This window comes from Mixophyes fleayi, chromosome 12 (assembly GCF_038048845.1).
Source record: "Mixophyes fleayi isolate aMixFle1 chromosome 12, aMixFle1.hap1, whole genome shotgun sequence".
In the NCBI taxonomy this organism is placed as follows: domain Eukaryota; kingdom Metazoa; phylum Chordata; class Amphibia; order Anura; family Limnodynastidae; genus Mixophyes; species Mixophyes fleayi.
Genome location: NC_134413.1, coordinates 65,800,165 through 65,827,299, shown reverse-complemented (window position 1 = coordinate 65,827,299; position 27,135 = coordinate 65,800,165). Strand labels below are relative to the sequence as shown.

Genomic DNA, 27,135 nt, shown 5'->3' with positions numbered 1-27,135 from the left:
CGATCTAGAGCACAGTACTGCCCACAACGATATCCTAGTGGCAGCCCACACTGGTAAAACGAATTTGATGTTTTTATGTGAAATTACCTTTGAATTAGCGTAATGGCATACAAGGAACGAACAAGAGCCTTGACGTGTGCGAAAATTACTTTACTTTCATTGCCACAAAAAAAAAATATCACATGCATTTTCATAATTTTCTGCCATTTAACGTTTATTGAGGTCGATCAACTTGAGTCTACAGAAGTAAAAATAGCAGTCCTGAGACATACTGAAGCTTCTATTACTTGCTGTCGCTCGAACCACGTCTGAGTCATGTTCTTGAGCTCGCTGAGAATTGTGGTTCATCAACAGATGGCGAGTCACAGGTTGCCCAAAAAAAAATAGTTTTTCGACATCAAGTTCTGAAACGTTGTCTATGCAAAGCACACCTCAAATTTGAGCTAGTTTTATGTATTATTTATCATGGTTAGAGGGCAACACAATTACATTTCACTTACACAAGTTCTGATTTATCACAGATGGATTTAGTAATTGCGTCATCTGTAACCTTGGGCAAATGAAGTTTATGTTGTATGTAGAGACATTTATTTCTACACAGGCAGCTGTAAATGAGCTACGTGAGAGCGTCAGGCAAACGGGGGCAATGTCGTTTCAATGTCACGCCAGGCACATGGCACTGGCCAGGCTCCTCTCCTGGCATCAAAGTAGTTAAAATGCCCAGCAGCCATGGTATGTAAAAAAACAAAACATTGCCCTTTCCAGCGTCCTTAACGGGAGCTTCACCAGTGTTAACGAGGCGGCTGTAATTAGGACTGCTCTAATTAGAGGGAGGCCTATCCAGCACAATTAAAGCTGCAGGTTTCCTGTTGGGAGAAGAGCAGGGAGTGATGTGTGTGCTAAGTGCAACTAATGAGGCCCCAGCAGCCGTATACGAATGTCAGAGTACCGGTGGCTTGACCTACTTCTGTCCCTATCACTGCTCATGAGGGAGAGACAGGAAGACAGATGAGCCTGAGGCGCAGAGGATTCTGGGTATTAAACATTAAAGAGACAGGTCAGAATTTGTGATACGAGACTGAATTATTGAATGTTGTATAAGGCAGGGGTGGATATTAGGATATTGCATCTAAAAGTCACTCGGTTCAATTTAGAAGACAATATCGTCTTTGAAGGACCAAGCCGCAACCTGCGTTTAGTAAAGAAAACGCACGTATTTCGGCATTGCCCAAACTTATCAAGACCCGGAGCTCAAGATACGTGTGCTGTTGAATTCGGGTATAGGTCTGCTTTGCTCTAGTACAAAAGATACTGCAGGATACGTCCAATAACTATGTGGACTAAATATTTGGAAAAGAACAGGAAATATCTATCTATCTATCTATTTATTTATTTATCTTTCTATCTGTACCATGTTACAATGCAAGGGGTGCAAATTAGTTTTCTGTTTTGCACATAAGTTAAATACTGTCTGTTTTTTCATGTAGCACACAAATATCAACTTTAAATTTCAGTGTACAAATAAGCTATCAAGTATTTGTGTGCTACATGAAAAAACAGCCATTATTTTCCTTATGTGAAAATAGAAAGCTGATTTTCACCCTTTGCATTGTAACATGGTTTTGTCCAGAATTCTACTTACTCAATTTTTTACTTAACTTTCCTTAATGAATCAAGCCCAGAGGCACTAATGATCAAACAGTAAATAAAATATGTGTTTTTTTATTTTTTTTCTCTTGAAATACATTTATTAGGATGCTGTTAATGTCTACTGAGCGTAAAATAATTTTTTACAGCTGCTTCTGATTGCAAACACATGTTATAGCATGCATATCAGACTGTCATCACTACTGATCAGGACTTAGACTAGCCATGTAGCTGGAACAAGAAATACGGAAGAAAAACAAGTAACTTGGAGATGCCCGGAGCTTGATTTGGACCTGGCTGTGTGCGCTTGAGTTTGACACTCCCCTACTGTAAATGGACTACCGCCAGTTGCCCCTTCCCTGCCCCGCTCACTCCTCGAATTCGTAGGCTGTAGTACATGTCCTTTACGTTCGAAGACGCAGCAGACTGGGCTGCGTTTACTGGTGTATGTCCCGGTTCTGGGCAATGCTCAGAGTGATTTTGCGTATGATGTACTCAAAATCAGCAGATATGTGCCTTAGTGAATTGGGCCCATCATGTTAATATCATAATTGCCTACTCTCCCGGAATTTCCAGGAGGCTCCCGAATTTTGGGGAGTCCTCCCGGACTCCCGGAAGAGTAGACACAACTCCCGGATCCTAAAAAAAATCCAGTGGGCAGCACGGTGGCTAAGTGGTTAGCACTTCTGCCTCACAGCGCTGAGGTCATGAGTTCAATTCCCAACCATGGCCTGATCTGTGTGGAGTTTGTATGGTCTCCCCATGTTTGCATGGGTTTCCTCCGGGTGATCTGGTTTCTTACCACACTCCAAAAACGTACTAGTAGGTTAATTGTCTGCTGTCAAAATTGACCCTAGTCTGTCTGTCTGTCTGTGTGTATGTTTGGGAATTTAGACTGTAAGCTCCAATGGGGCAGGGACTGATGTGAACGAGTTCTCTGTACAGCGCTGCAGAATCAGTGGCGCCATAAAAATAAATGGTGATGATGATGGTTAATATCATCCAACTATCACTAGGAACCAGTGTCATCCCTGATGACAACTGAAACCTTGCCTCAGTGAAGTCATTGGTTCCTAGTGAAGTAACATTCCCATGAATATCGCTTTGTGCGTGTGCTCTATCTCAATAATCGTCACTACGATCACTTAGTTGACAGCATAATAAAATGCAATTCTCTATGTCGACATTGCTGGAAATTGTCTTTAGGATGATATAAAGCCAGTATATTGTAGTAGGATTCTTATTATAACTGAGAAATCTGTGCTTTGTGCAAAGAAGAAAATACTGGGCGCCAGGAGCTCTTTGCTGTAAACGAACACAGGCACAGAGAATACAGTCCCATAAATTACTTTTTTTTATGGCAGGGAACCGTCTCCCGGGAACAGTACAGTTCATAAGCACTTTCACAATCAGGCCTGGCGAATTGTACAGACCGCTATATTGAATTACTTTACCAACAAATCTGTCACCCTGTCTCAGGCTGCTAACATTGCAGGGCTTAATAAACCCTGGGAACGATCAAAGCTTCTTTACTCTGCGGTTTTGATATCTGATGTAGGTCTTGGGCACAAAGTCTGCACAATCCTTTCATTTTTCTACATTAATCGAAGGTATAATTGCCACAAAATGTAATACACGTGTATAAACGTTAAAGGAGACATACTAAGTACAATATAATATAGGGTAGTGACACGAGCTGTTTTGGAACAAAATATTTTTATAAGATTCCTAATACAGATTGCACTAAGGTGACTTGAATGATTTTAAATCTTGCCCTGTGCTGCTGTCTTTGAGAATCACAAGTCATATAAACGTTTATAAAAATAGGACCAGGTTAGTTTATTGCATCTCTTCATCAATAGCAAAAACATGCCTCCCGATTGGTCAGATAGTGATGGGTTGTCACGATTTGTGGACTCAGAAGGGGGTGGGACTTTATCAAAAACAATGTGATTGGTGGATTTGGGCTAATGTGGGATATATTGGGACTTGGTTGCGTGAATCGGGCTGAGCTTTATAAAAATTGGGAAAAACCTACCTGTAACTTAAAAGTAGAAAAGTTGTGCAAAGTAGCCCACCCTTGCCAGGGCAAGTCTCTATAGAGCTGGTTAGGTACATGGAACTGAACTTTGCCTGCAGAGGGACAGGGGCAAACACAGGATTTGTAGAGGGGGGTTTCCACACCACGCCACCAGTGGGCGTGACCATCATGCATGGGGGCGTGGCTATAATTTAAGACAGTGCTTGGCTGCTCCCCAACTCTTCCTATCCCTATAATATACATGGGCAATGCTGCGTGCACTACTGTTAGGTGCACGCAGCTCTCCCTTTTCAAGCAGAGCCATGTGAAGCAGGAGTAGGGTCCAGCCACCTCCATTATCCAGTGCCCCAGGCTTGGAGGGGGAGTTCCAGGCACTAGGACCCCCCCCCCCCCCCCCCCCATCGATTTGCCTATGGAGGGACATGGCAAAACTTAGGAGTTCGACAGTGCCATTCTCAGCTCCCGTGCCCCTCGCTCTGCTCTCAATAAGGGGGCTTCTTTTGAGCTTGCCCACTGCATATTTCCCTCTTGGAAGACACCTCCGCTCTGCTCTTTGGAGTGCCGATCGGTGGCCTCAGAGGGGAAGAGCATCTGGGTCCATAGCCGCCACATCCCTGCACCCCCATTGCTACTTCCCTGCTTATCTGCATTTCTTTTCATGTACATGCAACTAAAGATTTTCACATATGGGTCAATAGCAACAGGTCAAATGAAATAAATAACAAAGTCTAGGAACACATAATTTCAAAAACATTAAAATGTATCTTTTGATGACAACTTCCCTTGAATGAACTTTGTACAGTTCATATTTTCTCCGTCACTGTAGTGTTTGATGTGGGATAATGTCTTGGCACAAATATGCTTCAATGACGGAAAGGGCGGGTAGCTCGTTACCTGTAAAGTGTTGGGTAATCAGAAAACTAATTTATGTCGTATTAATGTTTCTTTGCTATGCGCTACAGAAAAGTTATACTGTTTTCAGCATCATGACTACTTGTATACATGCTTATCATCATCATTTATTTATATAGCGCCACTAATTCCGCAGCGCTGTACAGAGAACTCACTCACATCAGTCCCTGCCCCATTGGAGCTTACAGTCTAAATTCCCTAATATACACATACAGACAGAGACAGAGACTAGGGTCAATTTTGATAGTAGTCAATTAACCTACTAGTATGTTTATCAATCAGTTATGCTAAGAGAGCATGTTTTCTGAGTGCAATGACTTACTGTGCTAACGATTTAACTAACGCAACTGAGATCCAACATTCAAATGCCTAAATTTTGAGTTGGAAAATAGCTCCACAAACCATTAAGCTGTTTACTGCAGGTTCATTATTAACATATGGATTCAGCACAAGTGTCTGTTTTTCTAGGTATGAATCTTAAGGCGACAATCCAATGAGAAAAATTAGGTGTGTTTTTCTTCGCATATATCACCATGGTAGGATAATAATAGTTACTACTTTCCCTTGTTTTTTTTCTCTTGGGGCTGCTATTAATGATTTATTATTCTTGACTACCGTGGCAACCACAGTAACATGACACTATATAATGAGCAGGGAGGCTTTGGAACACCTCACTGAGCTCTGTCTGCACTGTGGCATCCTCCTTCTCACCCCCTCTGCCATCACATGACATGCTGAGAACTATGAGCCTGTGACTATGTAGCAGACTGACTGTGTCTGGCAGCTGTTATTGCTTTCCAACCAGAGAGCTTTTGAAAAGGAGATAATGATTTGTAAGAGTATAGCTAAGATAGCATGCTTAAAAGTACTTAATTTGCTATTTAAATAATAAAACCTTCAGAGAAATTGTATGTATTGCTTTGTTGATACCATTCTGCAATTTTTACAGAATAATTTTTTCTGCCTTCCTGTTGTTTTTCATCAAAGCCATAATATTAGCTAGACAGAGTTCTTTATTTTTGCAGTCCTTGGACATGACATACAACGTGCTCTGTGGCTCCTGTTGTATCCAGTCCATGTACTATAACTGAGCTGTATTGTTTAGAACACAAAGAAAGACCTGGAAAAATAAAATAGCATGTCTAGTAAAAGTCGGCAGAGGTCATGTACAAAACAAACTTGTTGAAGCTGCATGAAGGAGGGCTTAAGTCTTGAGACATAATTATTTGTGGTGGTTCACAAGATGGATAAATCAACCAAGTTGGAGCACAGATATTTCTGGTGTCTTGAACCTGTTCCCACTGTTATTCTCCAGTGTCCCGTATCAGTGCGCTTAAATATTTGCCTGTAAACTGTTGCCGACATCTTTGCCTGCAGACATTCTAAATAGACGGCTTCACCTGATAACCCCAGTTCCCATCTATGGTGCCTATCAGAGTGAAGCCCAGACCTTTCAACATTTCAATTGGCCTAAGAAGGACTCTGTGGGGCATATTCAATTGACAGCGGGATCGCCGAAAATCCCGCGCTCAAAAAATATTACCGTTAATACGGTAATAACTCGCTGGATTTCAGCTCGCAGTCAAATCCAGCAAGTAAATTACCGTATTAACGGTTTTCCCGCGCAGGATTACCGTAATAACGGTAATATTTTTTGAGCACGGGATTTTCGGCGATCCCGCCGTCAATTGAATATGCCCCTTAATGTTTATTATAAAAAGACACTCCTGCTTTCATATGTTCTTCAGACGTTGAAATACAAATTAACATGCACACAAATTGCTAGAAAAGTTAAAACCATACTTGTCCACTCTTCCGTAATGTCCGGGAGACTTCCCTGTTCTCCCGGGAGTCCAGGAAACCAACCCGGAATTCCGGAAACTCCTGGCTCCTGGCTTTACTTAATTGCAGGGGATGGGGCTTAGGACTTGATTCCTGCGTCATCATGGCCCCGCCCCCTGCTATAATAGGTTAGAAAATGTAATGACAGCTTAGGGGCGGGCGATTCACCTGGCCCCGCCCCACACTTCCACCATCCCCTCAATCTCCCGGAGCACAACTTGCCAGAGTTGGCAAGTATGTAGTATATATTTTAGATCCACAGAGAAAACTTTGGGGCCCCAGTGAAAAAGTTAATTTATTTAGTTCATTGTATAAGACTGAAAAAGATTGCTGATTCCTAAGGAATAGCGAGACAGGGGATTTGGGTCCTATAAAGCGACATTTGGAAGTCGTGTGAAGCTGTAGTTTTACAATACGCAATGAAAAATATTTGTGAAAGATCACACTGCTGCTTGAAAACACATTGTGAAATGTTCAAAATACATTCAGCAGCCACACTGTTTTCGGAACTTTCTGTCTAGTAGGTTTCTCTCATATCCTCACAGGCTCCTCCTGTGATGAGTGACAGTCCCTTCACATGGATTAGCAGCATATTACTGATTCTCTGAATATCCGGATTTTGTTTTATTACTTTAACGTTCTCCGTTCAGCAAGATTTTTGTGAACGGAAATCCAAATGAGAAAACGTGAGAAGATGATTTTCGATGTATACTTATTGTTATTATCATTTATTTATATAGTTATAGCGTTCTCCTTAGCACTTTGGAGACAAACACAGTAATAAAACAAGACTGGTAGTAGCAGACAGACAACACTTATATGGGGGAGTAACCCTTGTGCCTGGTGTTAGCGGTGGGATTTATTAGACCTTGTTTAATCTCCTGCTAGCTCATCCGGTCTCTATTTCCCTTCCTTATTTCTAGATTTGGACTATTACGTGACGTTATCGCTCTGTATGTCTTCATTTTCCCCTGGAGTCCTTCCTGTCCTGTTTGGGTGATAACATACAGCAGGATTTTAGTAAACAATTACAGTATGGATTTTGGTCCCACATTAATTGTATGAATAGGTTTCTATGGCCTATTAGTACTATAGGCAAGCTCACCGAGACAGGAAGGAAGCGTAGACTTAAAGATGGATGAAATTTAATTTTAGATTAACTGAACAAAGTATTAATAGCTGAAGACTTAACAGCCTAGAGGGGCCACAGTGTTTCTGGTATCTTAAACTTGACAGGGCAGGGAGACTTCTCCAGTGTATATATGTTGTAGAAAATGCTGGGTCCTGGTTCACTCTCTTATGGATGATATAACAACGCTCATTATAATACCAAGGTGCCCTTACCAAATAAGAGCAACCCACCTACTCATGTTACAACGAAATGTTTGGCCCGGTTGACCCCTTCCACAGTACAATAACACATTGCTCATTAAAATACCCAGCTGCTCCCCAACCAAGAGTGCCCCATCCATTACTCCTTCTCTGATACAATTTCAACTATGCTTGGTTCAATACACAGATGATCACCCCACCAAACAAGAGTGACCCACATGTCCTGCCCTTATAGATAACACAGCTCACTGATACCACCGCCCCTTCCTCCGACCAACAAACGTAACCCGCCCTTTGTCCATTAATGGCCGCTTGAACCTTGCACATACCCGTTCAATATTTGGATAGCGTTTGGTCCAGGGTCGTGACCTGGGGTCCCTTTACAGTTGCCGTTCCCTCCATGCACAATGTAGATTGTCATGGGTCCACAAAACAGAGATGGTCTTCCTGTACGTATTCAATCTGTCTCTCTTAGCCGTCTGCCTTGTTATTTTGTTAAAAAAAGAATGCAACAAAAAAGACACTGCCCTTAATTCCAGAGTGGGCCAACTATGATCTGAAAAGACCCGAGCTGCAGGCTCTGTTATTTGTAGGACCTTTTTTGTTGTTGTTGTTGTTGTTGTTGTTGTTGTTGTCCCTTTTCATTCTTCATCATCTGAAAATCTCCCAGAAGGAAAGTCATGAGTTTTTTTCTTGATTTTGAGATGAAGGTGGACATTCATGTCCTAGTGATTAAATTGGTCCTTGTCACTCACTTGTGTATCTCATACAACAGCTGTGCGTACGCTAACATCCTCTTAGTCAATGCCCGACGATTGATTGGCACTCTTTTAATAAATATATCAACTGAGCAACAGAGACTATACGTGTACATTACCTTTATGGCTGAGGTGGCACCTTGAGTCCTACAAAGGGCACACTAGCCCACTGGTCGGACTCATGAAGCTTGCTCTACAGGCCTCAGGGGGTAACATCAGTACTCTTATTATTCATTTACGTCCTACCGCTCCAATTCCTCCGGATTATCTGTTTTGACATCCATCATCTGGATAATTAAACATTCGGGGCTCTTCTACACCTATCCTCTTTTGTTGCACTATTTACACCTTAAGAAACGTCTGTAAAGAACATTAAAACAGGACAAATAAAAGACAATGTTTCGCACAATTATATTCTCTACTGTTAACGTTGCTTTTAAATTTTAGAACGGAGCAGGCCCTACTACTTATATGTTAATGTATGCTACCAGCACAATAGATTGTATTGGAAAAAGCACAGGGCAAGAAAAACACATGGGAGATGCATTATAATCACATGACTACAGCTTGCGTTAGCTTCCTCATATTTCTGTCCAGTTTCCCAGCACACATGTGTGGTCCAACTATGGAACTCCAGGCAATGAGCCCCAGGGCATCATGGAGATAAAGACTCGGGGGTAAGCCTGCAGACCAGAGTTAGCATTCTTTACTAGCTCGTTCTTAATAAATTACTAAAACTAGTATTTATTACTTAGACTGTACATTGTATACCGTCTTAAAAAAAAATGAAAATAAAGATTTTACTGGTATGTCGCCAGGGTCAATATATCCAGGGCATGATGACGGTTCAGAATGCCGTAGGTTAATAGGCCCCCTCTCATTCTACCCCAGGCTAATATGCAGTAGGTAAATACAAACATTGGGGGGGGGGGGGGTGAAGGAAGCCAGATTTTAAATTAAAAGTCAGAACTGCATAGCAGAACAGAGGTATGATCGAGCGCTACTAAGGGTAAAGATGGGGAGGGGCCTGTCATGTCTGCACCTGTCGCCGTCCTTGTCTCTCCTGCTCGTTTATCCTCAAGCGCCCACCAAAGGATGACACACTGTCCTCAGCCTTTACCACGGGAATACGGCAAAGTTAAAACCTTACTACATTTTTCTTTCATGTTTTCTTTTTACTTTAGGGAGCAAATATTTCCTTCTATTTTACATTGAATTTCAGTTTATTCCTCTCCCTTTGCACCCCAAAAGATGTTGTGCCCCCCAAAATCCTTGCACCCTAGGTTGCAGCCTAGTCAGCCTATTGGATAATCTGAATATATCCTCCTGCAAGCTTCATATATCTGCCTTCTGCTCTCTGAAATCTGTTAGTGACTGATATGTTCTTCCCAGGGGAAGTTGGCCAGAACAAGAGAGCACCTGAGCTCACGTGGCCACTTTCAGTTTCTGTGACCTGGCAGCCATTTTGTGTCTATAGATTTGATGGTTGCTGCCCTATGATTGCTGGATTCAAGAGAAAAAGTGTCTTGTAAAGATGGGGAATTGCTCTCGAGCATTAACAGCTGGTGGAGGAAAGCTAATCCCTTTGCATTCAGAGAAACAGTACATAGATTAACCTGTTCCCTGTCAAAATAATAAGTAGCAAAGCTTTAATCTTTGCCAGCTGCCAGAAAACGTCATTTGTGAAAATCAGATATAAAATTGACATAAAATTGTCTGGCAGAAATGCCCGGGATAGCAATAAATAGGAAATAATTGTAAGAGCATAAGTCGAAAATGCTGCATTAAAAAGTAATTTGTTATGCAGAAGTACAGCTAAAATGTATTTAACATCTTTGCTATGTACATCTCTGATGGACTAATATGCAAGGGTATTGTTAGTCATAACATAATGTTATTGTATTTCTAGGTAATGTAAATATGATGTACCCTTTGCCACAACTCAAGTTTAAATACAGTCAAAAGTTAAACAAACTGCTTCCTTCTCCCATGCCTCACAACTTTTGTAATAATTGAACTGGTAGAGAGGGGCAGGGTGTCAGGATCCCAAGGAAGAGAGCACAGGGTGTCCGGATCCCAAGGAAGAGAGAACAGGGTGCAGGATCCCAAGAAAGAGAGAACAGGGTGTCAGGATCCCATGGAAGAGACAACATGGTGCCAGGATCCCAAGGAAGAGAGCACAGGGTTTCAGGATCCCAAGGAAGAGTGGACAGGGTGTCAGGATCCCAAGGAAGAGAGAACAGGATGCAGGATCCCAAAAAAGAGAGAACAGGATGCAGGATCCCAAAAAAGAGAGGACACGGTGTCCAGTTCCCAAGAAAGAGAGGACAGGGTATCCGGATCCCATGAAAGACAGGACAGGGTGTTCAGATTCCAAGAAAGAGAGGACTGGCTTTCAGGATCCCAAGGAAGACAGGACAGGGTGTCAGGATCCCAAGGAAGAGAGAACAGGGTGTCAGGATCCCAGGGAAGAGAGCACAGGGTGTCAGGATCCCAAGGAAGAGAGCACAGGGTGTCAGGATCCCAAGAAAGAGAGCACAGGGTGTCAGGATCCCAAGGAAGAGAGAACAGGGTGTCAGGATCCCAGGGAAGAGAGCACAGGGTGTCAGGATCCCAAGGAAGAGAGCACAGGGTGTCAGGATCCCAAGAAAGAGAGCACAGGGTGTCAGGATCCCAAGGAAGAAAGCACAGGGTGTCAGGATCCCAAGGAAGAATGCACAGGGTGTCCGGATCCCAAGAAAGAGAGGACAGGGTGTGCGAATCCCAAGAAAGAGAGGACAGGGTCTCCGGATTCCAAGAAAGAGAGGACAGGCTTTCAGGATCCCAAGAAAGAGAGGACAGGGTGTCAGGATACCAAGGAAGAGAGGACAGGGTGTCAGGATACCAAGGAAGAGAGGACAGGGTGTCAGGATACCAAGGAAGAGAGGACAGGGTGTCAGGATACCAAGGAAGAGAGGACAGGGTGTCAGGATACCAAGGAAGAGAGGACAGGGTGTCAGGATACCAAGGAAGAGAGGACAGGGTGTCAGGATACCAAGGAAGAGAGGACAGGGTGTCAGGATCCCATGGAAACAATTAAAAAACGTTTAAAATAAAAAAAATTCACAATTGGAAAAATCCTTTATTTAAATATACCTCCCAACAGTCGTTAGTTTGGCGGGACTTTCCAATTCGCTGCCCGCAAAGGGAGGGGGCTTAATGGAAAGTGGGTGTGTTTCTGCCCAAATATGGTAGTTTGTGGATGGAGTTTGCCTACTCCTGGATTGAGTTTGGACTGGGCTAAGGCGAGTTTATATTGTCCTGCTTTTGGGACTCTGAGTGTTGGGAACTGTGATTTAAATAATGTAGCATTTTTGGATTATCTCCATCTTACTTGTACTGCTATGTTCCTTGTTAAATAGACATGCTTTGTATGGACAAGCTGCTATCGTCTGCATTGACCCTTTGAAGTATAGAACGCAGCCCTATCTCCAGTGAAAATGGTTCAGTTACCGAATAGTTGCTTATCCAGCAATTGGTGCTTTTCTGTTAAACTGTATATTAATTCAGAAAAGCAGCATAAAAATACGCGCACATCGTCAGAAAACAGGAAGTAATTGCTTTAGTGCTGCGCTGCCGTATTGTACAGTTTTCCTAAATGAGCCGCAGAGTGAGGTGGTTGTTGTTGTAGTATGAGGTTTCCATATTAAATGAAGGTATTTCCACATTGATTTTTTGTCAGTTACCAAGTTCTTTCCTTTCCATCTGCTATGAATGTAATCTGAGCTCTATTCTTTTGTTTATATTGCAGATAATTTGGAAATGCCATTGCATAAAATGCAAATAGATATTACTCCAGAAGGTATTTTTTCGAATATTTTTGGGTTTGCTATTTGCTAGCATTGACAAAACACAGCCAAGTTTATAGCGCTTAAAGGAACGATTGATTTTCATGGCCTGGCTGCAGTGTGATTAGATCGACTGGCAAAGACTATTATAATTCTGATGCTTGCAGTTTATTTGTTTTGTTCCAGTTTGGCCACCATAGCTTGGCTTGTTCCCTTAGAATCCCACTGAATGTGTTTTACCTTATCTTAGGCAAGGACGTGATGTCCAGCTGCCCTAGACACAGTAGAGACAGCCATTTTGTGGACTGAACTAATTCTAAATCCATACTTGCCTGCTCTCCCGGATTTCTGGGAGACTTCCCGGACTCCCGGAAGAGCAGGCGTCATCCTCCTGGGTTATGGTGGAGGCGGGGCTTCATGCTGCCATTTTGCATAATCAAGTGAATTTCAGTATTGCATAGCAGGGGGCGGGGCCATGGTGTGGCGATGGCGTCACACCATGGGACCTTGATCGCCACTGGGACCTGCCATAGGGGAGGTTTTAAACGTGGGCAAGTATGACTAATACACTAGAAACTAATTATACTCATTACCTCCCCATATTACCTAATTATATTACTCAGTACCTCCCAATATTTAAAAGAGAAAAAATAAGCCCCTCCCACCAATCACCCAAACCATGCTCAATCACCCAAACATGACCACAATCCCTCCTTTTTGTGCATCACTGAGGCAAAACTGCATCCTCAGCATACTTGCCAACCTTTGAGAAGGCAATTCCGATCAGGGGGCGTGGTTGGAGGGTGGGGGGGGGGATGTGGCGCGGTGAATCGTGCCATTCTGGCCCTGCCCCCACTACAAAAATGTCATTTTGTCGCGGAGCAGGGCCAAAATGACGCGATTCACCGCAAATCGCGTCACTTTGATGAGTAAGTTCCGTATGCGGGATACTTGCCCGCTCTCCCGGGAGAGTTGGCAAGTATGATCCTCAGGCTACAAAATGGCTGCCTCCACTGTGTTTAAGTCATGGTTCGGCGTAAAAATGGCTTTGTTAAGTAGCCTAGCATGAAAAAAAGCTTCTGTAAGGAAAACCACCAATCAAGACATAAGTCTAATATGTTGTGTAAAATATCAAATTGTTTTTATTTTGCTTCCCATTTAAACAACAAAGCAAAGACAATATGGACACAGAAATAAATAAGCATTATAGACAGCATAAGACAAATCACTTCACAGTGAAGGTTTATATCACAGAAACATAAAACCATATAATTTTGTATAATTTGGTCAGTGTAGTGAAAGCATGTTACCACCTTGCAAATTTATTAGGACACGTGTTGGAAATTGAAAATATTGAGGGTTATTTACTAACAAAGTGCTGTAACTTATAGTAACCATTCGGCAATAAGCTTTAATAAACTGATTTCAAGTTAATCAAGTTTGGTATAAAGGGGCATTTCAAACCGCATCAGTTTACTGTAGAATCATTTAATTGTTTTGTGATGTTTGGGTACATCGTTTCATCCATTATTCACTTCTCAGTCTGTAGGGGTATATTTACTAAACTACGGGTTTGAAAAAGTGGAGATGTTGCCTATAGCAACCAATCAGATTCTAGTTATCATTTATTTAGCACATTCTACAAAGTGACAGCTAGAATCTGATTGGTTGCTATAGGCAACATCTCCACTTTTTTAAACCCTGCAGTTTAGTGAATATACCCCCTCCAACATGATACTGCCCCCACCACAGCGTTATTACACACTATTGTATGCGGACAGGTCACGAGAACGGCACACTCACCTCCTGAAATATTCTGTGCTGCTGTGAGCAATCCAATAATCTGATTGGCTTCAGGTTCGTTTCTATGTTGTTAATAAACAATCTCCATTTCTGAGTCTATTTTATATGTTGTGGTAACAAAGTGAAAATAAGAAGAATTTGATTGTTGTTTTTTTTTTTTAAATGAAATCTAATTGGTTTTTACTATTTAGTTAATTGTAAAAACAAGTTATATACATTGTTTTGTTATAATCCTCACCTTTAGTATTTCTGCTAGTCAGTTTATTAACATCTGCAGGTGTTACCGCTTGCAGATAGCTGCGGAGGAGAATCACAACAGATTTAAAGGACATGGAAATGAAGTTTTGAAATGAATACATGACACTGTTGAATTATATTTCATCTTTTACACAACATATCAAATGCTGCTTGCAACGCTGCAGAAATTTGCTTCATACATTTATGTACGTGATTAATTTTTTAACCACTTCTTGATATAATAAATCAGATCCCACTGTCAAAATCAAATTTGGATGGACAGAGGAACTCGAACAAATGGAAATCACTTAATACAGGCCTGTCCAACCTGCGGCCCTCCAGGTGTTGTGAAACTACAAGCCCCAGCATGCTTTGCTGGTAGACAACCAGTTGATAGCTGGAAGGGCATGCTGGGACTTGTAGTTTCACAACATCTGGAGGGCCGCAGGTTGGACAGGCCTGACTTAATATATACAGATCACCAAATGTTTTCAAAACATATATTATGTAGGCAACTCATCTACTTGCCATACTTTTATAATTAACTAATAAAAATATAACACGTGGAATATTCTTAGCTGGGCATATTGAATTAGGTTTGGTGATCGTGACTACGCTCAGTTGTACAAGTCCCGCTACCGCAACACCGCGGATTTCCCCTTAGGGTAGCGGAGGGAAATCCGTGATGTTGCGGTAGCGTATTGTCACTTTACACGTACAGCCGCACGTAATTGCCATCACCACACCTAATTGAATATGCCCCTTAATGTACTTACATCCTTTGATGTTTTTTTCTTCCTTTTACAGATCCATGCTGACATCAAGCTGGACGATCAACGACATTTATAAAGACTGGTGCTGTAACCAATCAGAAGCTACTTTTCTTTTTTAAAGTACAGTAGAAATATGAAAGCTGGAATGTGATTTGTTGCAACGGGCCACAACGCCATATATTGTGCACCAGTCTTCACAAATGTCATCCATTGTCGGTATATTAGTTATGAACCTATCATGAATATATGATAGCATTGAAACAAGTGTTTAGACCAGTGTTTCTTAAACCTGGTCCTCAGGACCCCTAGCAGTACGTGTTTTCCATATCTCCTTGCTTTAGCACAGGTGTATTCATTACTGACCGACACATTGTAACAGATCCACAGGTGATATAATTATTTCCCTTGTCACCTGGAAAGCTGCACTGCTAGGGGTCCTGAGGACTGGATTTGAGATACACTGGTTTAGACAATAAGAAGAGAACTCCGGGTGATATTTATTTTTTAGGGGGGGGGGGGGAATCCCCCAGGCAGTATTTAACTTATGTGCAAAACAGAAAACTAATTTGCACCCCTTGCATTGTAACATGGTTTTGTCCAGGAGGCAGAAATAAGAAGTTTCTTAAGTTAAGATCCTTAATGAATCAGGCCCTAGAAGCTGATTGGTTGCTATAGGCAACATCTCCGCAGTTTTGTAAATATACCCCCTGGTTTGTCTTGTGATGGCTATAATACAACAAAACCATTAAGAACAAGCTGTAGTTGTAAAATAAAGCAATTTTAATGACATAATATTTTAAAATGTTGTAATAATTTCAGATAGTTCTCTCACACCCCTGGGAGTACTGGCTTTTCTCCCGTATCCCGCCCGCTTCCTATTGAATTGGGAAGCACAGGAGTCTCAATTTTCGTTGCACATCGCAACAGTGCGATGACGAGATTGTGGTCAAAGTTATGTAACTTTCGGCACCACGTCCCCCCTGACCTCCACTGTTGACTTCCCGGAGGGGAGTTTTTTTCAAAGTAGGCAAATGTGAAACCTTTCGTTGCTGTACTCTGACTGCTTTCGAACGCCACTTCCATTCCCCTGTTCTGTCTCTCCAATTGTAAGTGGGCGCAGGTGTCAGATCTGCGTACGGACGTAGGCATACACTTTTTTCGGTGGGCACGCGCAGTACAAATCTGTGCATGCCTATCTATGCATGAGCCCCGTAGGGCCTACTGCGGTGTTGGCTAACCTGTGACACTCCAGGTGTTGTGAAACTACAAGTCCCAGCATGCCCTTCCAGCAATACGCTGCTATATATTGGCAAAGCATGCTGGGACTTGTAGTTTCACAACAACTGGGGGTATATTTACTAAGCTGCGGGTTTGAAAAAGTGGGGATGTTGCCTATAGCAACCAATCAGATTCTAGCTGTTATTTTGTAGAAAGTACTTTATAAATGAAAGCTAGAATCTGATTGGTTGCTATAGGCAACATCCCCACTTTTTCAAACCCGCAGCTTAGTAAATCTAGCCCCTGGAGTGTCACTGATCTACAGCAACCATCACCCACATAAACTGTGGTCATGATCAGCCCTGTGCAATAATTAAGAAGTCAAGTGACTATATATAAGACCACCGCCATAATTAGGCTTATACTCAGAGCCGCTATTGCTGCGTATTAGCCTGTGACAAAACTCTCTACTCGGGAAAGAAAAATAGTTAAGAGAATGACAAAACATTTAAAGCACTTTTTTTTTTTTCCCATGAAATGATTTGCACTGTGCGGTTTTTATTTAATTTTACACAACATTTAACAAAAAGTATTTTGATGTTCGCACTTGTGTGCTGTTAAACATGAATATATAGCTGGATTTCCAGCAGGCATGGTAATGAATTATTGACATATTTTGCATGGTGATTACCCAGCAGCCCCATGCCAGGAGCTTGAAAGATTATCCAGTATAATGCTAGTTTTTTTTAAGTGAAACTGTTATTATGTGATAATAACTCTTATGTAAGATTAATAACAGGGGGATGTGATGCTGAAGGTTGTACAACATCTATGAAATGCTATAAACACGGGATTTGGACGCGGTCGTGTCTATGGGGAATAGAGTGCACACGGCGGTAGGAGAATGGGGCTAAAACGAATGAAGCGCAAATGTTGAAGAAGGGCACAATTTATGTCCTCAAAACAAAGAGATTGAGTCCTCCATCGATGTGAGCCGTGGAAAAGTGGCATCCCGGGTTCCTTACGTAAGGGGAGGTTATGGTTATGGGTACACTACACAGGGATAGAAAGTTATATTAAGGAGAATTGTCCAAAACGGGACAAGTCCTTTAACTCACTGTACTGTGTACACTTTCATGTAGAATTCGACGCAATTGCAGCACGGTGGCTCAGTGCTTAGCACTTCTGCCTTACAGCGCTGGGGTCATGAGTTCATGGCCTTATCTGTGTGGAGTTTGTATGTTCTCCCTGTGTTTGCGTGGGTTTCCTCCGGGTGCTCCGGTTTCCTCCCACACACCAAAAAACATACTGGTAGGTTATTTGGCTGCTAACAAATTGACCCTAGTCTGTGTCTGTGTCTTTGTGTGTCTGTGTCTGTGTGTGTATGTTAAGGAATTTAGACTGTAAGCTCCAATGGGGCAGGGACTGATGTGAGGGAATTCTCTGTACAGAGCTGCGGAATTAGTGGCGCTATATAAATAAATGGTGATGATGATGATGCTCCCTCTCCTTCCCCCGTTTCCGCCTCTTCACTGGTAAGTGCTGCTTGATCTACAAATAGCCACAAACTTAACCATACTTGCCTGAAATTCGGGTTGGTCTCACGGATTCCCGGGAGAGCTGGCAAGTCTCCCGCATCCCGCTACTATCTTTCCAAAATGACGTGATTCGCGGCCAATCAAGTCATTTTGACCCCATCCCCCGCAACAAAACAGCATTTACGTCACGGGGGTGGGGCCAAAATGTCGCGACTGGCCGCACCCCGTCCCCTCCCACCCTCCAGTCATGTCCGTCTCTCGGAAAGAACTTGGCAAAAGTAGGTAAGTATGAACTTAACTAGTGCTTTGTGGGCAAGCACAAAAGTAAAAAGCGTATTATGCGCCCAAAAAAAAACGCTATTTCCGTCTAACGCTACACGAGCCCCTGGATTACTGATCGTGAATGTTGCTAAGGCTGCGCTCTTGCTCACTCATCCATCCAAGATGTGACACATCCGCCAGTACTTCTAAATCCATCTTTGTTTTCCGTATTATTAAGACAGCGTAACTCAGGTTAGCTTGCCAGCATGAAAAGCAGCGCCTGCTATCTCACTGCCATCTCTTCAAATTCAAACAATATAGATGACACGATGGATATCTGGCATTTTACCCGTCATGTTCATACTGGTGCAAATTTAGTTCATTTAAAACAAATAACTGTAAGCACACTGCAAATTTCTATAAGCACAATTGGCACCAAAACGGCTATTCGCTGCTCTTCATTGTTTAGGATAGTTGTAAATGGAATTTATAATACTGTACGCTACTGACAGCTTGGTATAGAAGGCTGGGACATGCTTTGTAGCTGCAAAAGTTGACGTTTGATTTGTGTGCATAGCCATAATTATGTATGCTACTAATATTATTATTAGTAGTAGTATTATTATAATCATCAAAGTTCTACATTTAACAGATATTTAACATACAATGATGTCTGGAAATGGAGTGGTCGAGCAGGTGTTAATCAACCATTGCTGCACGGCAAAATCCTATTTCAGCAGATTAATTAGTTTCATGGCGAGTTGACGGACTATTAGTCAACCTTATTCTATGGTAAATTTACCCCACTGAACATACTGTGTAATCAATCTTGTATGTCTCCCAGAGTCTGTTATGTTATTAATATCAGTTGTTAAAGAAAGTAGAGAATTACGCCCAGTTCGTCAATTGTGAAAATTTGTCCTGTTGGACTCAACGATTGGAATTATAGTGCATAGGAAAACGAAGCCGGTTTTGGTTGATGTTTTTCAATTTTGGGAGACAATTCCACATAGCTTCACTAGCACAGATGGAAGTAGGGTTGATGCATTCTTAGGTTGGCGAAAATGAATTGTGGTGATGATAAATACAAAATTAAAAACATGACGATCAGTATTTGTAACCAGCTGTGTGAATCTGTGTATATCTATGATGTAATGTCATTGTTCTATTGAAGGCCGAGGTGAGGTGCTCCACATCTAGTGCAGGAACCATGTCAAGGGCTTGAGCCTTTAGACCCTTCCCTAAGGTGAACGGGCCCTGTTCCTCCCCATCCCCCGGAGCCAGAAGGCCTCTTAGGGAGATAATGGTCTTTGGACACCCCTTCGCTAGGGGAGGGCCCTGTACATCCCCGACCTCCGGAGCCATAAGACCCCTTAGGGGGCAAGAGTATTCGGGACTACTTCCGCTGTAAGGCTTGGCAGTCCTCTTTACCACGAGGTTGGCCAAAGCTTCCCCCTGGGGGGCTGGTTATTCAAGGAGAAAGCCTTTCGATAACTTGAGAAGAAGGTCGTCCATAAGGGTCTGTGCCCAAACCCAAAATGTGCGAACGAAAATCAAACTGAAAACTGTGCGTTATGTCATAAGTGCGTGAGTTTGAATAAATAAAAAAAAGTGCCCGTAGGCCCCCGGCCTCATGGCTTGAGGGTATAAAAAGCTTTATCGTCCAGCCAAAAGGCTAGGACCAAGAAATAAAGAAGTGGTGCAGGACTGCTCAAGTACAAAATGTCACTAGTATACGTAACTTGTAAGGCAAAGCACCTCATCTTACATGAGCCCTAGAATCACAATTGTACCCTAAACAACTACAGTCCAATCAGTGTTCACTTACCGTAATTAACGCAAGTAAGATGAAGTGAGACAAAAAGGTCAATTGAAGTGGATACACTCCATTTGCCAACATGACATGACCACTGAATATTATCCTATTATAATTCTATCATATCTTATCGTGTATGTTTTAGGTTGGAAGTAGACGTTAGGCATGGTTCTTGCATCACTCCTATCATTGCAGATGTGACAGACAATCACACCTCCAACCCATCCCTCCATGCTCTGGTCCACATTGTCCACGCTACCTTCAGTCTAACTACAACCTCTTTGCCGGGAATAAAAAGAGGACTGTCCAAGGGTGAGGTCTCCAACTAGCATCTACCATGGCCAGTGAGTGCTTAGGTTAATGTCCCATAGGAGCATTGTGATCCCCTGTATTTCAATCTAAGGACCTGAGCATTTTTATCCTCTGTTTTCCTAGACACTACGGACCCGAGTCATTGAGCAAAGCATAATATAGGAGCAACTTTGTACCTGGGCAAAACCATGTTGCATTGGAGGGGGGAGGTAAATTTAAAATGTGGGGGCAGATTTATAGTTTGGGTAGGGCGTGTCCTAGATTAACTTTAAATTTCAGTGTAAAAATGAAGCTATCAAGTATTCGTGTCCCACATGAAAAAACAGCCAGTATTTATCTTATGTGCAAAATAATAAACTAATTTGCACCCCTTGCATTGTAACATGGTTTGTCCGGGAGCAAACTTACTCCTTTTTTTTTGCTTTGCTCTCCTTAATGACTCAGGCCGTAAGAGCCTGACCAACACTGCGGTCAGGATCCAAGACAGGCCTCCTCTCTGGACTATCCTGTACTCAGGGGAAATCCTTTGTGACCTCCCTATTAATGAGTCACATGCTCTCCCAAATTCTGGGTAAGTCTTCCGGACTCCTGGAAGAGCAGGCAAGCCTCCCGCATGCAGCCTGTCGGGAGGCACAATGGCACGATTTGCCCCGTACCGCTAATAGACTCTTACTGGTGAAACTGTAGACATCATTTTAAATATATGACGGAACAGTACAAAAAAACCAAAGTAGCTATTAAAAAGTTGATCGATGGCCTGAAAAAAATGATAAATTAAAGTCATTTGAAGGTGGGCAACCTTGCCGTGCAATCAAAGACATTTTACACAATATAAATGCTTTTAGAAAATGTGGGAAGAGAGACTTCTGGGAGGTATTGGAGAAATGTATCCAGGAATATTAGAGATGTTCACTGACCCCCGTGTTTTGGTTTTGATTTTGGATTTACTTTGTTTTTTGGTTTTGACAAAACCGCCCTCGCGTGTTTGGATTTTGGTTTTGGATCCATATTTGTTTTCTAAAATCTCTATTTTTTTTTGCTAAAATCACATAATTTGGCTCTTTTTTTGTTCCTACGTTATTATTAACCTCAATAACATTAGTTTCCAGTCATTTACAGTCAATTTGTGTCAAGTGACAAGAACACTGCTACACTTGTTTCTGTATGAGCAATGGCACTGAGCAATGTCACTGGAGACTGGAGTGACAAGAACACTGCTACCCCTGTTTCTGTGTGAGCAATGGCACTTAGCAATGTCACTGGAGACTGGAGAGTGACAAGAACTCTGCTACCCCTGTTTCTGTATGAGCAATGTCACTGGAGACTGGAGAGTGACAAGAACACTGCTACCCCTGTTTCTGTGTGAGCAATGTCACTGGAGACTGGAGAGTGACAAGAACTCTGCTACCCCTGTTTCTGTATGAGCAATGGCACTTAGCAATGTCACTGGAGACTGGAGAGTGACAAGAACTCTGCTACCCCTGCTTCTGTATGAGCAATGGCACTTAGCAATGTCACTGGAGACTGGAGAGTGACAAGAACACTGCTACCCCTGTTTCTGTGTGAACAATGGCACTTAGCAATGTCACTGGAGACTGGAGAGTGACAAGAACTCTGCTACCCCTGTTTCTGTGTGAGCAATGGCACTTAGCAATGTCACTGGAGACTGGAGAGTGACAAGAACTCTGCTACCCCTGTTTCTGTATGAGAAATGGCACTTAGCAATGTCACTGGAGAGTGACAAGAACACTGCTACCCCTGTTTCTGTGTGAGCAATGGCACTTAGCAATGTCACTGGAGACTGGAGAGTGACAAGAACTCTGCTACCCCTGTTTCTGTGTGAGCAATGGCACTTAGCAATGTCACTGGAGACTGGAGAGTGACAAGAACACTGCTACCCCTGTTTATGTGTGAGCAATGGCACTTAGCAATGTCACTGGAGACTGGAGAGTGACAAGAACTCTGCTACCCCTGTTTCTGTATGAGCAATGGCACTGGAGACTGGAGAGTGACAAGAACACTGCTACCCCTGTTTCTGTGTGAGCAATGGCACTGAGCAATGGCACTGAGCAATGTCACTGGAGACTGGAGACTGACAAGAACTCTGCTACCCCTGTTTCTGTGTGAGCAATGGCACTGAGCAATGTCACTGGAGACTGGAGAGTGACAAGAACACTGCCACCCCTGTTTCTGTGTGAGCAATGGCGCTGGATCTCCTGGGGAGGGAGGTACTTATGGAATCCAAAACCCGCGAGATCCGACAACGCAACAGTGACGTTTTGCCTCAATTCAGATTTGAGGACGCGTGAAAGTACTGAGCCGGCTCGCGAGCCTACTCGGATCCCCTAAGTTCAGGTGGGCTCGGTTTTCACAAAACCGTACCCGAGCATCTCTAATGAATATATATAATCAGTGACTGATTGGTAAGATCAGCCTGCTTTGTAACATGCCAGCAGGCAGCTAATTCAGTCACATGTCCTAAATTGAGTGACATAAATGTGAGTTTTTACACACAGACCACAACATGACACATCTCCCTTCCCTGGCACCTACTAGATAATGAAGAGAGAGTCACACTTTGTTCACAAGCACGCCCCCCATCCTGACTCGTGATCAAACGTTGTTTGCCGTTTACCTTTTAAAATAAACTGTGGAGAATCTACTTATTTCATCACAAATCAGCTCAAGGAATCCAATTAAACGATGGCTGCATTTGACACTGCTGTCAACGGAAACGCAGCACTGAAAAGCAGCGTGTCAGGAAAGATTTTCCTCTCTGTTGATATATTGACCTTTAAGGAGGTTAAGTGGATGAAGGGCCTAATGATTGGGATGCGCTCCAATTAATGTGGGCATCGTAAATAGCGTTATAAAGCCCTGCACTCCTCTGACAGCTGTAAAAGCGTGCGAGATTCTTTAATAATTCACGTTTCTGGGTTACTTATCCAGGAAACTCTTTCTGAAAATCCCCCTCCTGAGGCCATCTCTGGCTAGGCTAGGAGATTAATATCTAGGATTACATATTGTGTCCTCAAGCAGTTTCAATAAATGTCCCACAGAGCTGACACTCTTTTGGCGCTAATCGGTAATTACAATCACGAGGATTAGACACCAGCCAACTGCGGATGTGTCAGAAGTACAGTATATAGCGGCCTAGCGACATTTGTATATTAAGCCGCTTACGCTTTGAATGTGAAATATTATATTATAACGTTACTTCAGTGAATGTGAACTATATACATTAAACTTTTGCATTCACTTCTGTTTGTCCCTACCTAGCAGTCAAGGGGTTAAAGGAACATTATGATGAAACGTGTTTGAAAATTAAATATTCTTAGTGAATAATTGCAGGGTATTCTCATTCTCAGCATGAGAACTGTTTATCGAAAGTGTCTCAGCAGTGAGGTCACAGGTTCTCAGTGACAATGAGCCAGCGGAGGCGGCCATTTGTGGGCTGAAGTAAAATTCATGAGGATGATCACAAGTTGTACTTCAGCCTAAAACATGGCTGCCTCCACCCTGTGCCTCACTCCTGTCACTTGTACATTGTCATGAATATTGTGTTCAGCCCATACTTGGCAACTTTATGTTAGTCATGTCCGGGAGTTTCTGGGGAGCAGGAGGGATGTATGGTTGGAGGGGTGGGGCTTCGTGAAGCGCATCATTTTGGCCCCACCCCCAGTGAGGTAATGCCTGGAGAATTGTCAGCTCTCCCGGAATTCCGGGAGACCTACCCAGAATTTGGGAGTCTCCCGTGGTTCAGCCAACACGCTGGTAGCAATCACTGTGTGCAGGTGATGGATGAGCGTTAAACAGACATAAAGACCTTCCAGCTGTGCATGTACAAGGATATAAATACATTAGCGACTGTACAAAGAAGGGCAACTAAAATGGTGTCAGGCCTACAGCACAAAACTTACCCAGAAAGATCTTAATATGTATAGTCATTATTGCCAAATTTGTGACTCTGTCCTAGAGGACGGGTCATGTGAAGGTAGGAAGGGGCGTGGTGACCGTAGCTCCGACCCCACTATAAAATGCCGAAATTCACGGCATTGAATAGCGGGGATGGGGCTTAATTACGCGATTAAGCCCCGCCCCCAATATTCAATGCTGGGAATTTCGGCATCTTTTACGATCCGGGAGGTTTCGCCTATTCTTCCCGGAGGACTCCCTAAAATTTAGGAGCCTCCTGGAAATTCTGGGAGAGTAGGTAAGTATGTGTATAGTTTGTTGCAGAGAAGGGAAAGGGAGGACATGATAGAAACTTTCAAATACATCAAGGGTTATAAAAAGGTACACAAGGCAAACATTCTACAAAGGAAGAGAAGTATTAGAACACGAGGACATGTACTGACACAGGGGGGAAGTAGGTTCAGAGGAAATTTGAGGAAAAACTACTTCACAGAAAGAGTAGTGGATAAGTGGAATAGCCTCCCATCAGAGGTGGTAGAGGCTAATACAGTACAGCAATTTAAACATGCTTGGGATAGACATAAGGATATCCTTACAAAGAATAAAGGATCAAATAAGGTTTGAGGTCACCATAGGTAAAAAAAAATGGGCAGAGTAGACGAGCCAAGTGGTTCTCATCTGCCGTCAAATTCTATGTTTCTAATTAGTTCTATACAGCTATGGGATCCAAATGAACATATGTGACTAATTGCTGCTGTTTGTTAATAATGTCATGCACACTGGTATGTTCCTGAGCATTTCTTACTGCAGTCACTGTCAGGAGCACTGCTAAACAAAGTACGAGTGCTATGCCTGGGACAGTGTTGAGAAATGTAGGGCACATTTTTAATTGTAATTTAATGTTAGACATGGTATTTAAAACTAATGAAAAACAGTTACCTGTAAAACCGGTGAAGTCCCAAGTATTCTGTATAAAAGACATACTTGGCTACTCTCCTGGAATTTCCATGAGTCCTCCCGAATCCTTGTGGAGGCGGGGCTTAATGGCACAATCACGTCATTAAGCTCCGCCTCCGCTATGCAATGCCGTGAATTTCCCCATCCTGCAGTAGGCAAGTATGATAAAATGTTATATACCAATCACCATGATGGAACACCAAGGGGTATATTGACTGAACTGCGAGTGGAGATGTTGCCTATAGCAACCAATCAGATTCTAGCTGTCATTTTGCAGAATGTACTAAATAAATGACAGCTAGAATCTGATTGGTTGCTATAGGCAACATCACCACCTTTTTCAAACCCGCAGTTTAGTAAATAGACCCCCAATTTTGAATGCCGTAATCAGCTTTTACTTGGAAAGTATTCTATGCAGCAGGATGAGACTGTAAACTAGACACCTGACTATTTGTGTGTTTGTAGGACAAGTACATTTGTCTGTGCCATGCAATCAGTACTGATGGGGAGTTATATTAATATGTAAGTATATTTACACAAGCGCTGGAATGTCCTTACTGTACTTACACACCGCATTTATCTGTAGGATTAAAGCAATCACGCACTTGAAAGCCCGTCTTGCTCCAGATAATGGCTCTCCATTAGTATAATGCACTCGCTGTCTTTGAAAAGGGTCCATTTGCTGGAGAGCTTTGGGTCATGGAATCTTTTCTCCATATCTCACACTTTAGCTCGCAGTAATCAGCTTTTCCTGACATCTCAGCATCTCATCCCCAGGTCTGTAGTGCTGTGTGCTGCAGCTGGCAGCAATACCTCCCACCGCTCTGCGAACCACGCACTTTGTTAAAGCCTCATCGCACACAAGAGATCACATTAAAAGTAAAATACGCCCCAAAAAATAAGTACAGTTTAATTACCTTCAAATTCTGTGTGATTTCGACTTTCACTGTTCTTAGCTACAGTATTCTGACATTTAATAACTGAATCGGGGATTAAGGCTGAAAAAATGTTTGATAGTTTAAATGATCAGTCGGTTTTTTTTTTTGTTATCTGCAAGATAGAGCTAACAAATAGAACTCCTATCCTATTTCTAATTGTTGCTAGTACTCTAGATACACAAGGGTTTAACTGCAGTGCAGACAGAGCTCAGAGAGGAGTTCCAAAGGCTCACTGCTCGTTACACCATGTGCCATATGACTGTGGCTGCCATGGTGACCTAGAATCATTCAACAGTAATAGCTGCCTGAAGTATAAAAATGATTTTATGATGATGCGTAGAGGGCCACATCACAATTTTGCCATGGGCGCAGACATTTCTTGCGCCCCTTAGTGGGCAACAAAAGTAAAACATGTCCTTTAAAGTGCATATGAAAAGGGTAAGAGCGCCTTTTCCTTACTTCCTGCTCATCTGTGTGTGACCTCTCCACGCGTGTTAGTATGTAGGTCATACTTACCAACTTTTTTAAGTTGGTGTCCGGGAGACGCTCTGTAGCAGGTGGGCGTGCGGGGGGCGGGGCGCCAAAATTGCGTCATTTTGGCCCTGCCCCCGCGACGTAATGACGCAAATTGCATCATTTGACAGCGGGGGCGGGGCTAAACGCCGCGATTCACCGGGAATCGCGGCGTTTGGGATGTAATTCTGCCCACTTCACTAGGAAGTGGGGCACTTCCTAGTGAAGTGGGCAGAATTCGGGAGATTGCCACACTCGCCCAGGACACTCTCGCAAAATGCGGGAGTCTCCCAGACATTCCGGGAGAGTTGGCAAGTATGATGTAGGTGACAGGGCCATTCACTCACGTTGACTAAGTTAGTGTGGTTTCTAAATATGGCGCTATGGCTACAATCAGAGAGATCTTCCTGGCAGATTCTAGTCAGGAAAAGCTGCCATTTATTTCAGTAATAATAATTACTGAAACATCTGAAGGAATACTTTTTAAGGCTTACT

At 42.7% G+C, this 27,135-nt stretch overlaps 1 protein-coding gene across 2 annotated transcripts in view; it reads left to right on the top strand.

The window, feature by feature from the left end:
* The window catches only part of LOC142108547 (cell adhesion molecule 3-like), a 243,797-nt gene that overhangs the window by 153,045 nt on the left and 63,617 nt on the right, over positions 1-27,135 (top strand). The window contains exon 2 of one of the 2 annotated variants that reach the window (XM_075192288.1): positions 12,323-12,373. The exons of the other annotated variant lie outside the window; for it this stretch is intronic. Coding sequence (XP_075048389.1) covers positions 12,323-12,373 — 51 coding nt within the window. The remainder of the gene's footprint in view (positions 1-12,322; positions 12,374-27,135) is intronic. 2 annotated transcript variants of the gene reach the window in all.